Source organism: Callospermophilus lateralis, chromosome 1 (genome assembly GCF_048772815.1).
Source record: "Callospermophilus lateralis isolate mCalLat2 chromosome 1, mCalLat2.hap1, whole genome shotgun sequence".
Classification (NCBI taxonomy): Eukaryota; Metazoa; Chordata; class Mammalia; order Rodentia; family Sciuridae; genus Callospermophilus; species Callospermophilus lateralis.
In genome coordinates, this window is record NC_135305.1 from 74282373 (window position 1) to 74296044 (window position 13672).

At 33.2% G+C, this 13672-nt stretch overlaps 1 protein-coding gene across 4 annotated transcripts in view; it reads right to left on the bottom strand.

The window, feature by feature from the left end:
• The window catches only part of Crppa (CDP-L-ribitol pyrophosphorylase A), a 302194-nt gene that overhangs the window by 81934 nt on the left and 206588 nt on the right, over positions 1-13672 (bottom strand). The window contains exon 10 of one of the 4 annotated variants that reach the window (XM_076863130.2): positions 12255-12332. The exons of the other annotated variants lie outside the window; for them this stretch is intronic. Coding sequence (XP_076719245.2) covers positions 12327-12332 — 6 coding nt within the window. The 3' untranslated portion in view covers positions 12255-12326. Of the gene's footprint in view, positions 1-12254; positions 12333-13672 lie in introns of those variants that run through there. 4 annotated transcript variants of the gene reach the window in all.

Consider the following 13672-nt stretch of genomic DNA (forward strand, 5'->3'; position numbering starts at 1 on the left):
CTGAAAGAGATGTAAAGAAATTGGAAAATATTCTGTACCACTGGTAATAAAGGAAAATGGTATAGTCACTATAAAAAAAAAGTTCAGTTTCTCAAAAATTTAAGATGGAATTATCATATGAACCAGTAATTCTACTTCTGGATACATGCCATGAAACTTTAATGCAGATTTTCAGTGAATTTATTGTCATGCTTCAGATTATGTCTTCCCAAAAGTATGTGTTAGAAGTTTAATGCCTAAGATTGATGCAGAGGTGTTGCAAGGTTAGGGTAAAACAATAGGAAAACAAGAAGTCAAGCAAATGCCAATCTAAATAATGCTACAATGGCAATGTTAACTTGAGAAAAAAAGAAGAAAAAATCAGGATGAGAAAAACTCCCAGGGAGAAAAGAAGGCATTATGTAGTAAGAGAACCAGCTCATCAAGAAGACACAACTATGCTAAATGTGTGACCGATCACAAAATAGCTTGAAAGTACATGAAACAAAAATAAATAGAACCAAATGGAGAGTTAGAAAACTACAGTGTGGAAACATTAAAAAAATATTTAGAAATTAGAAGAATAAGAAGACAGAGAATTACCAAGGATATGACACACTCAACCAAGATGAGTACTCCACCTAACAATAGCAAAGTACACATTCTTTTAAGTACACATAGACCAAGTGTTGTGTTTCAAAACAAAATTTAAAAGAATTTAAATCATACCATGCACATAGAATTACAGAGCAAATCTGCAAATGACACCTCTCTTGCAAATTTTCAAGTATTTGGAAATAAAAGTAACACATCAATAAATTATCAGTGGATTACAAGGAAGCCCTCAAGATAAATTATAGAAAGTATTTTGAGCTGAAAGAAAATGAAAATACAAAATATTAAGACTGTTGACATAAATCAAAAGCAAAGATTAGAGTGAAACTTATACTAGTAAGTGCTTTATTTATTTTCTAGAAAAGGAGAACAGTCTCATCCCGGTGCAATGGCCCACACCTATAATCCCAGTGGCTTGGAAGGCTCAGACAGGAGGATAGTGAGTTCAAAGTCAGCCTCAGCAATGGAGAGGTGCTAAGCAATTCAGTGAGACCCTATCTCTAAATAAAATATAAAATAGGGCTGAGGATGTGGCTCAGTGCTCCAGTGCCCCTGAGTGGAGTCCCTGGTAGAAAAGGAAAACAGTCTCAAGTCAATAATCTAAGCTTCCACTTTAAAAAATAAAAAGGAAAAACATAAAGTAAACCCAAATCAAATAAATAAAGAGCTGCAACCAATGAAATTAAAAAGCAGGAAAAATAATCAATGAAACAAAAGTTGGTTCTTTGACAAGAAAAAAACAAACTTCAACTTCCTCAACTTGGTAAAAATCATACATGGAAAAAACTGCACCAAAATCATAGGCAATAATCAAAATCTGGATGCCTTCATGCTAAAAATGGAAACAATTCAAGACTATCCCTTTTATCAGCTTTTCTTTAACACTATACCAGAGGTCCTAGTCAATGGAACAAGGCACGAAAATGAAATAAAAGGTAAACAAAGAAAAAAACATTCTATCTGCACATAACATGATTTGATTACCACTGTAAAAAAAACATCAAGGAGTTTGGACAAAAGATACTAAGACAAATAAGTGAGTTTACCATTATCATAGAACACAAGGCCAATACACACACAAAAACCCTGTATTTCTACATAATACCAATAATTAGAAATATGTATTTTAAAAAAATCACTCTAATTCCCCTAGCAAATCTCCCTCCAATAAAAAAGAAATACTTAAGAATAAAGAGTAAAGGATATGTATGCTACAAACTACAAACTATGATTAAAAGAAGTCCTAAATAAATACAGATACACTATAATCATGAATTGGACGAATGAATACTATAAACAAATCAATTCTCTAAAATAGTTCTCTAGGTTAAGTGCAATCCTAATCATTTAAGCATTTGTACAAATATTGATAAGCTCATTCATTCTAAAATCAAATGAACTAGAATAGCCAAAATAAAAGTGTCAAAAAAGAGGGTCAAAGTTGGAAATCTTACACAAACAGAATTGGGGGAATTTTGTTTGTGGTACTGAGGATTGAACCCAGGGCCACATGCGTGGTAGACAAGTGATATACCACTGAAATATACCCTCAGCTCACAAAAATATATCTTAAAAGCATTAGATAGCTACAGTATTAATGATAGCAGAGGATTTGATAAAAGAATCGATATAGATCAGTAGGACAGAATGAGTCCAGAAATACATACATGACCAAGATACATTGATATTTGAAAAGGGTACCAAGGCAATTCCATTGAGAGAGGCTTGTCTTTTCATCAAATAGGGTTAGACTTTGATGTCTGTATATAAAGAAAAAAACTTAAACCTATACCTAACATCTTAGAAAAAATTATTCAAAATGATTATAAAAAATTTACTAAAAAAATGTGATGTAAAGCAAAAAATTTGTATGTTTAGAAGAAAACAGAAAATCTTTTTGACAATAGATTAAGAAAATATGTCTTAGATAAGGCATCAAAAGCATATTCCATAAAGAAAAAACCAATACATATCACCCCTCTATATCTGACTATTATTTATCCATAGATTCAAAGATACGAAATATTTGAAACAAAAAAGTTGGATCTGGGTTGAATATGTATAAACTTTTTCTTACCATTTCTCCCTAAACAATACAGTCTAATAGCTATTTACATAGCATTAATCATTAGATAATCTAGGGATCACTTAAAATGTACAAGAGACTATGAATAGGTTATATGTAAATATGAAAAGCCATTTTAAAGGACTTGAATAGAGGTGGATTTGGGCATTTATGAATGTCCTGGAGCCATCCCCCCCATCTTGAGGGATGATTACACTGATTTCATAAAAATTATTTCAATTATTCTGTGAGTGAGCTTACCATTATCACAGAACACAAGGCCAATACACAAAAAAGATGAGAATAAAAAGACATGAAAAACTGGGAGAAAAAATTCAGAAATCATCTATTAGATTAAAACTTATGGAAAATTTTGAAAAAATCTTAAAAGGAAATATATAATACTGGAATGAGCAACTTAACAAAAAATAGAGAAAAGATTTAGACAATTCACCAAAGAAGCAACATTGAAAGCCAATAAAAATGAAAAATAAGATGCTCAATATCATTAGTCATTAGCAAAATATATACTAAAACCACATGAAATATTATTACACACCTATTAGGATGGTTAAAATAAGAGCAAAACAGAGACTATACATGTAGGTATGAAGAACTCAACATTATATATTTCTAATGCCATGCAAAATGGGAGAACTACCATGAAAAACATTTTAGAGGTATTTTTATAAAGTTAAATGTGTATTCTCTATATAACTCAGCAATCACATTTTCATTATTATAGAAAAATTAAAATTTCTGTGTATATAAAGTATGTGGACAGGAATGTTTATGTCAATATTATTTATATTCAGCAAGATCTCAAAAAAACTAAACCTTCTCCTACAGGTTCATATTAATAATATGGCACACATAAAAAAGAATACTATTCAGCAACAACCACCTCCTGATATCTGCAGCATCATTGATTAACATCAAATGCATTATGATAAGTGAAAGTAATAAGACTCAAAATGTTACATATTGCTTGGTTCCATTCTTATGATATTATTGAAAAATCAAGATTATAAGGATACAAAAACTGTATAGATGCCATATTTTACATGTGGAGATAGAGTATGACTAAAACAGGGCAAGATGAGGGAATTTAATTTTTATTTAAGTCAGGTTTATTGAGGTATAATGTCTGTCCATTCAATTCAAAATTTATAGTGTTTTAACAAATGCCTTCAGCCATGTAACCACCAATAAAATCAAAATATAGAACATTTTCGTCACCTCAAGAAATTATCTCATGCCATTTGAAATCAACTTTTCCCCATACCTCCACATCCTGACCACCACTGATCTGTTTTATATCCCTAGACTTGACTTAAAAATATAGATGAAGGAATTGTCGTGGTGAGGGAATGTGTAATATTTTGCTTGTACCATGGCAATGATATATAAACTGATAAAATGGTATACCATGAATTTATAATTATGTATAAGTTTCAAATCAAAGTGTTAAGTATAAAACAGCTTAAGAGTGATGACATATATGTATGATATATTTGGGGATAAGTTCACTAATTAGTTTATTTACTTTAAAAAGTGGTGGTGCAGTATGCTCTGATTTTATAGGATAAGTCTATGAGATAGCTATAAATAAGATTCTGAAAGTCACATGATCACTGAGAACAAGAGATAGTCTCCATGAAAGGAAACAATGTAATACCCAGAAAAGAATACAAGCATATATGTTTTACCAAAAACTATTCAGCACTAAAATGTTCAAGGCAAATGATCAAAAAGCCCACTACAATTAATATGAAAAAATACCCTCATAAAATATTTCAGTTAAAAAATATCTTCATTAATCTAAATTACCCTCCATTTTTAAACAAACATAAACAAGAACTAAATATCAATAACAGATACATATGATTTTTGAGAACTTGGTGTCTTCTTACATGAATGCTACATTCCCTCTGGAATTCTTGTGTACCTACTATAATAATTGTGGTTAATCCAAGCGTTGGAACACTAAACACATTCTCTGTCTTCCTGTACAGTCACTGAACCAACATTATCAATAAAATTAGAATACAAAAGATAGTTTCAAAAAGCAAAAATGACAGAGAGGAGATGAATGAAATTTTATTGCCTATAATGTAGAAGAGAAATAAGAAAAAGTGGCAAATTTGTCTGGAACTTGTTTAAAACATTTGAATATTTTCGTGCTCCACTCTTAGGTCTTAGCCTAGGTTGCTCATAAGGTCTGGCTGTTGAATTTACAGGGACAGCCCTTACTTCCAAGGTTTGGGCACCTAGCAAAGAAGGGTATACAGGGCAAGAACACGTGGAAATAACACACAAAAGATCACATGGTACTTGTGATTTGTCTGGTGGCATCTGAGGATCAGTAAGATGGTTATTAGTGACTGCAAAATCATATGAAGTACAGTTGTAAGCAGAACTTCTGAAGATTCATTAGTATGCTTACAATATTTTAGAATTTAAAATCAAGCAATTGGCAGAATAGGAAGACTAAAGAAAATATTTGTGCATACAAAGAAAAATTCTTACATGAATTACTAGGAAATAGTGGGAAAGACCATTTTTCTTCAGATCCCAGAAATAAACATAGCATATGTCTGTAATTATCAAAAATCTTTGAACATCTGAACTAAAATCATTTTCATCAACTCTAGAGTACTTTAATATTTTCTTTCTACATAGAATATTATATATTTAGTTAAGGACAGATTGTCAATAACTTATTGTTGTATCTCTACCTCAATATCTTTTGTTATTATTGTTGTTTTTGGTACCAGGAATTGAACTCAGGGGCATTTAACCACCGAGCCACATTCTCAGCCCTTTTATTTATATATATATATATATATATATATATATATATATATATATATATTTAGAGATAGGATCTCGCTGAGTTGTTTAGGGGCATTTAGAAGTTACTGAGGCTGGGTTTCACTATCCTCCTGCCTCAGTCTCCAGAGTCGCTGGAATTACAGATGTGCACTACTGTGCCCAGATTCTATCTCAGTATTTTAATAAGAGTAGGAACACATAAAAGCATGGGACTTTGAGGGATTTGGCCATTCAAACTAAACCACATTGTATCCTAATTACAGAATTTTAAAAATATATTCATTCTCCAAATGTTGAAAATATGTCAATATCTATAAAATTAAAATATTGTAGCAAGGTCCTTTGGGTATAGTCCGAGAAGAGGAATAGCTGGGTCAAATGGTGGTTCCATTCCCAGCTTTCCCAGGAATCTCCATACTCCTTTCCAAATTGACTACACCAATTTGCAGTCCCACCAGCAGTGTATGAGTGTACCTTTTGCCCCGTATCCTCACCAGCACTTCTTGTTGTTTGTCTTCATAATGGCTGCCACTCTTACTGGAGTGAGATGGTATCTTTTTGCGTAGTTTTAATTTGCATTTCTCTGATTGTTAGAGATGATGAGCATTTTTTCCTATATTTGTTGATTGATTGTATATTCTCTTCTGAGAAGTGTCTGTTCAGGTCCTTGGGCCATTTATTGACTGAATTATTTGGTTTTCTTTTGGTGCTTAGCTTGTTGAGTTCTTTATATACCCTAGAGATTAGAGCTCTATCTGAGGTGTGAGGGGTAAAAATTTGTTCCCGGGATGTAGGCTCCATATTCACCTCACATATTCTTTCTTTTGCTGAGAAAAAACTTTTTAGTTTGAATCCATCCCATTTGTTGATTCTTGGCTTTAATTCTTGTGCTATAGGCATCTTATTAAGGAAGTTGGGGCCTAGCCCCATGTGATGGAGATTAGGGCCTACTTTTCTTCTATTAGATGCAGAGTCTCTGGTTTAATCCCTAGATCCTTGATCCATTTTGAGTTAACTTTTGTGCAAGGAGAGAGATAGGGATTCAATTTCATTTTGTTGCATATGTATTTCCAGTTTTCCCAGCACCATTTGTTGAAGATGCTATGCTTTCTCCAGTGCATGCTTTTGGCACCTTTGTCTAATATAAGGTAGTTATAACTTTGTGGGTTAGTCTCTGTGCCCTCTATGCTGTACCATTGGTCTACCAGCCTGTTTTGGTGCCAGTACCATGCTTTTTTTGTTACTATTTCTCTATGGTATAGTTTAAGGTCTGATAAAGCGATACCACCTATTTCTCTCTTCCTGCTTACAACTGCCTTAGCTATTCTGGATCTCTTATTTTTCCAGATGAATTTCATGATTGCTTTTTCTATTTCTATGAGGAATGCCATTGGGATTTTGATCAGAATTGCCTTGAACCTGTATAGTGCTTTTGGTAGTATGGTCATTTTAATAATATTAATTCTGCCTATCCATGAGGTCTTCTTCTATTTCTCTATTTAGGGTTCTATAGTTTTCATTGTATAGATCTTTCACCTATTTTGTTAAGTTGATTCCCAAGTCAATGTTTATAGCAGCACAATTCACAAGAGCTAAACTGTGGAGCCAACCTAGATGTCCTTCAATGGATGAATGAATAAAAAAAAATGTGGCATTTATACATAATATATACAGCACTAATAAAGAATAATATCATGGCATTTGCAGGGAAATGGATGGCATTAGAGCAAATTATGCTATGTGAAGTTAGCCAATCCCCCAAAAACAAATGCTGAATGTCTTTTCTGATTAAGGGGGGTGACTCAAAATGAGATAGGGAGGGACATGGGAGGAAGATTACCTCAGATAGGGAAGAGGGGTGGGAGGGAAAGGAGGGTGAAGGGAAATAGGTGGAAGGAGACCCTCATCATTACACAAAATACATGCATGAAGATGTGAATTTGGTGTCAATATATCTTATATACAGAGATATGATAAACTGTGGTATAAAGGTGAAAAAATAAAATACTGTAATATGACATTAGAGGTTGTCTTATTATCCATTCATTATCACAATCAAAATTTACAAGAGGAAGAATACATTTTCTAATGCAACATTAAAAAGATTATATTCTAAATGTATTATTCTCTATATGACTTATTTACCAAATCTATCTCAAGATATAAACAAAATGCATATGTGTTCTCAAACACACCCAAACAGAACAGAAACATAATGGCATGAAATTGATGATTTTCACTGCTATAATCCAAATTATCCCATCAGTACATAATTTCAAAATTTAAAAATAAAGGAGATATTTTCTTAATTAAAAAAGACAACACAAATTATTAAATTAATGCAAGGATACACTACCTGATTTTCACCGTATGTAATTATTTTCTTCTACACATATAACAAAGTTTTAAACACTTTTCTTCTAAGACACAGAAACAGTTGGAAATATTATATAAACTGAATATTAGAGAACAAAGCACTGACTATATTCTTTAACAAATATAAATTGTTTCTTAAATCAAACCTTTCTGTCAACAGTAAATAACTTAGATTTTTAAAACTGTTCCATATGCAATTCATATACATACATGTAAACAGTGTAATTAAAATCTCATGAGCAACAGAACTAGTGTAACTTTGATTATCATCAATATTTCTCAATCTGTAAACCTAATGTTCAATTTCCATAGAGGTTGGGAACCATTTACCACTGAATAAATAAAAACATATGTAATCCATGCTAGGCATGTTTCATAGAATCTGTTTCTGTCTGGTTGTATATATTAAGATTCTTCCATAATTGGTCAAGTAAGTGGTGTTAGACAAAATTAATGGAGTTAACAAGAAAAATATTTTTTTCCTAAAGTAATTACCTCAACTATTATATGCTTAGAACACTTTTTATTAGTAATGTTTATGAAATTCAAAAAGGAATATTATCAACTTGAAGAAAGATTAGGACTTTTGCTCAACAAGCCATGGTAAAATTTCTTGTTTAAACAGAAAATTATTTTCAAATCACTACATAGATTATCACAACTGTTAGTAAACATAATGTTCCTAACATGCTAATAACTCAGCCCATTGGGAACAAAGTAGAAGTATTAAATAAATGAAGTATTTCATAAATTATCCAAAGTAAAATTCCAGTGCTAACTTGCTAAAATAAATTCAGGATCTAGGAGCAGGACAGGACTTAAAAGAGTGCCCACACCAGTCTTCTCATTTTAACAAGAGAAAACTAGTGACAAGAAACTATATTTTATTTTTTTATAACCTAGTTAGTTATTAGGGAAGCATCAGCCCTGTCTCCTTAATTTCTACCTCAGGGACCAACTAATCTACGTCAATGTTTTCATCAACCTATTAGAACTCCCCAAAGTTTGTGAGTTGGGCCAAATTTGTCTTCTGGATTTATTCTGACTACTTTATGTAGCTCCAATTCAGCATACTGTCCCCTATTTGAAGTTTAAAAAAGAAAGAGAGCCTCATGACCCCATCGTTACCCTTGTTGAGTGTATGCTTCTGGATTGTAAACTGGTGAGGTAACAAGAGCTGCCTTTAGATTTACTTAAAAAAGACCTTTGTGTTCAAGTAACAGAAAAATCATAGATCACACGGGCTTACTCAACTATAGTAAAACTTACTTTGTGCTCCAAATTCATTACAAGCAGAGTAACCAATCCTCATTAATGATCTGGGTTATCTTCATCATTTATATTCCTTTACTTTCTATGTTTTGTTTTATTTTTAATTGGCATACAATAATTGCATAAATATATGGAGTACAAAGTGATGTTTCAATACATGTATACATTGTATACTGATGAAATCAGGGTAATTACTATACCCATTATCACTTCAAACACTTTGATGATAAAACCTGCAAAATCATCTCTATTTTGACACACATTGATATAGTCAACATACTATGTAAATATAACAGAAAATTTTCCACCTCTGGAACTGGAACTTTGTATCCACTAAACAATCTTTCTGCATTCACCCTTTCTTCCCACCACCCTTAGGCTCTGGTAACTATTATTTTACTATTCCCATTTGATCAACTCTTTTAGATTATCCATATGAGCGAGAACATTTTCTTTCTATGTCAGGTTTATTTCACTAACATAATGTTTCCCACGTTCATCCAAATTGTCACAAAAAGAGAATTTTGTTCTTTTCATGGCTGAACTGTATTCCACTGTGTATATAATTTTCACTATCCACTCATCTATTGATTGGCACTTAGGCTGATTCCATATCTAGGCTATTATGAACTGGTCTGCAAAAAACATGGTAGGGCAGGGATATTCATCATTTGATATGATTTCATTTCCCTTACAATATATACCCAGTGATGGATTTGCTGGGTCATATAGTAAATTTTTTTAGGAAACTCCATGCTATTTTTCATAGTGGTTACACTAATTTACATTCCCACCTAGCCAGCACTTTTCTACTGTCTTTTTGACAAAAGGCATTCATATTAGAGGTGTTATCACATTGTGGTTTTAATTTATATTTCTCTGATGATTTGTAATTATGAGCTGTATCTCCATCACCTTGATCTACTGTCAGCAGTACCAGCTTCATCTTGAGATTAGTTTTGTTGTTTATGGAGAAGAATTTCCCACGGGCTTATAAGTGACAAAAGAAAAAATTCTCAAAAGTCTCCATAAGATGTCTCCTTGTATATCCATGGCCAAAATTCAGTCATGCTTTGAAACAATCATCAGCAGAGGGGATGAGATCATTTTTAGAACCACCAGGTCATTCCTAGGAAAAAGATGGGTTGGCTTTCCCCAGGCACATGACTTTATGCAACAGGGATAGATACTGAACAAAATCAGGTTCTGTTAAAATAGAACAGGACCATGACTATGAAAGTGGGTAGCCCACAATGGTAACTGCTCTCAAGTAACAAAATTTCGGCATACAACTTTATTACTATTTATAAATTTCTTAAAATGCCCTGCCATACTTAAATGTTTCAATTCCTTCCCTGAAAGAGATAAGAACCAGCACCTCATTTGGTCTCTGCATCAGTCTAAATTTCCAGGTAAGAGCCTTGATCTCCAGTAGGTCCAAACTGCTTCACCAAATCTAACTGAATGCTAAGAGCTATCCCCTCATATTCACATGCCCATCAACAGTGGAGTTTTTCCACAAAATAACAATGACAAAATGTCATAAAATGGGGTAAATGAGAAGAAATACAAAATTATCACTGTTCCAAGCACCCTCAAGATTTCTGTTCCTACACAGCAAAAGTGAAGCTTTCCAGGTTTGGAAAGAGAATATTCCCAGATAGCTCAGATCCTGCTTTATGAAGCTTGCCTTTATTCATTATTCTATATGGAACACTGAGTAACCAGCTTTCTGTTAATCAGTTTCTGTCACTGTGACAAAATACCTAAAAAACATCCTAAAAGGAGGACAAATTAATTTATTTTGGTTTACAGTTTCAGCGGACTTTGTTCACAATTACTTGGCCCCGTTGCCCATGGGCCTGTGATGAGGCAGCACATCATGGCAGTGAGCACATGACAGAGAAAATCACTCGCCTCCAGACAGCCAGGAAGCAGAAACACACAGAGAATGAGAACCCTGTATCCCCTTTAAGGCACCCCCCCAATGACCTAACTTCCTTCTATGAGGTCCACCTCTTAAAGGCCATCAGCTGAGGACCAAGCCTTCAACATGTGATCCTTCAGTGACATTTAAGATCCAAACCATAGACAAGTGTTGAGAATGCCTTCTCAGCAAATCATATCAGCTCATTTCCTCATGGTCATGGAAGCCTGGGAACTTGCCCTGTGAATTTAACAGTCACATGCTGTTCCCAGTTTGGGTATTTCTTTGGACACAGATTTCTCATTAAACTCAGAGGCATCCAGTTTATCTGAACACAATTAAACCCATTGACTTGTAAGTACCACCAGTGAATTTAGACCCATTCTTCGTGTCTGAACACTCTAGTTTCCCACTGGAATGGGCTCTATGATTGTCTATTCTACCTGCCTCAGTTTAACGGCCTCTGCTATGAGGCAATTGAAAAATAACCTCAAATTGAATTCATCACAATTTTGTCTCTGCCCCTTTGAAGACACAAAGAATGCTTAAAGAAAAGTGTCTATCAGAAGTCAAATGAGACTAATCTTTTTCCAAATTTATCTCCAGCTAAATATCAACCTCACAGACACTACTAGCACAAAGTCAATTGTCCCAACATAGAAAGTATAAAATTATCGGACTTTCCTTCAACTTAGATTTCAGGCCCCAGGCAAGGAGGACACCTCACAGTAGAAACATTTTCTAATAAGCCAACTTTAGCCTAAATTGATTTCTTTATTCTACATTGCAAATATAGCCAACATAATCTAGTATTAACTTTTCTCATCATTTTTCTAGTATTCCTGCATCAACAGACACGAAATTAATTTCCAAAGGCACGACAAGAAATAGTTTCTGGTTTTCTGAAAACAATAACATGGTCACCTACAACCCAGCCTGGAAGAAGATGTCTTCACTGTTCTATTGCATAGCTCCCCCATTCATTCAAATACATTTTAAACGCCCCCTACTGGCTGTAACCATTCCATAAACCAAATGCAATCACAAAATGTACTTGACTGGAGAGAATATATATTCTTTATTCAAATAATATTATACAAGAAGCAACTCTGTTGGCTCATGTAACAGAAGTTAGAATACATTCTAGGGTTATAATTTGACTGTCACCAAGATCCAATGTTCTCTGTCTGCTTTGCCATCTTTAAAGTTGGTTCCCACGACAGACTGGCAGCAAGTTGTTTATAATGCTTTTAGAAATCACAACTGTATAAAGGAAAATGACACAACAATATAAAGTATAGAGAAAAAGAAGAAAGACCTTCATTCCCTGTCATGTTTTCCTAACATCAAGGAAACTTTTCCATAAGCCCCTGGCAGAATTCTCTTTATGTTCTATTGACTAGGGTTAATTTCAATGTCTATTCCTAAACCAATTACCAGTATGGGGAATAGCATTATCATAATCAGAATAAACTCACAATCTAGAATAGAACTGATGTAGGGAGCAAACTACCATGACCACAACAAATACGTTTTCATTGTCCAAGTAATTTTAGATCTGATGAGCAAATGGAAAGCTATTTTGTAGAAAAAGCCCTTAAATGATAGGAGTTCCTACTAGTCAAAATGATATGCTTCCAGTATAGTCATCCCACCAGAATTTTCCAAGTATCCCTAAGGAGTGTTAACCAAGGTGATGATTAACAATCATGGTGATTGTTTACTATAATCTCTTAAGACTACCTACTCTTCCTTTCACAGTATGAGATTCATGGTAAGTTTCAAAAACACCTTGGACTTTAAAACAAATAGACTTCACTTTAAATTCTAGCTTTTGCACTTACTGTTTAGGCAAGCTGCTCAGGTTTCTCATGAGTTAACTAAGGATACTAAAATAATCTCATCTCATAGAATACTGAGTTTCATGTAAAACAATGTATGTAAAGCATCTGCACAGAGTCCTGTATATACAAGATAATGGGAAAGGAAAATCTACTCTTCTCCTTTCCCAAGTACAATTTCTTTTCATAAATTTTCTCTTCTTAAATCAAGTGCTGTCACCCCATGTAAGTAGAGACACAGATTAGGTGTTCAAGAAAGATAATAGGTTATCCTTTAAGTAGGGTGGGTCCTTATGATTTCAACATCCATTAATGATAATATTGCCTAAAGCATCTCATTAAAGCATACCTTCTCTCCCCCCCACACACACGCACGCACACACACACATAAGAGATATTTAAAAGTATGTACAATTTCTTTTAATATTATTATAACTCATATCCAAAAATATATATATATAAATTCCCAATCTATGAAGAAAAATCTATAAAAACAAGATCTTATATTTGTAATAGTAACTAACAGGGTATGAACCCACATTATTATATCACTTAATATACATACATTATTTCATTAATACCAACAGTTAATTATTAAAACAATGAAGGCAAGAAAAACAAGAAATAATCTGTAAATTTTCCCATATATTTATGGTTTTCAACATATTAACTTGCATTATCCATTTTTTAGTAAAATATTATAAATAAGTTGCATACTTAGTACTCAGTACTTCAATTTGGTAGCTAATGAATAAAAAAGAT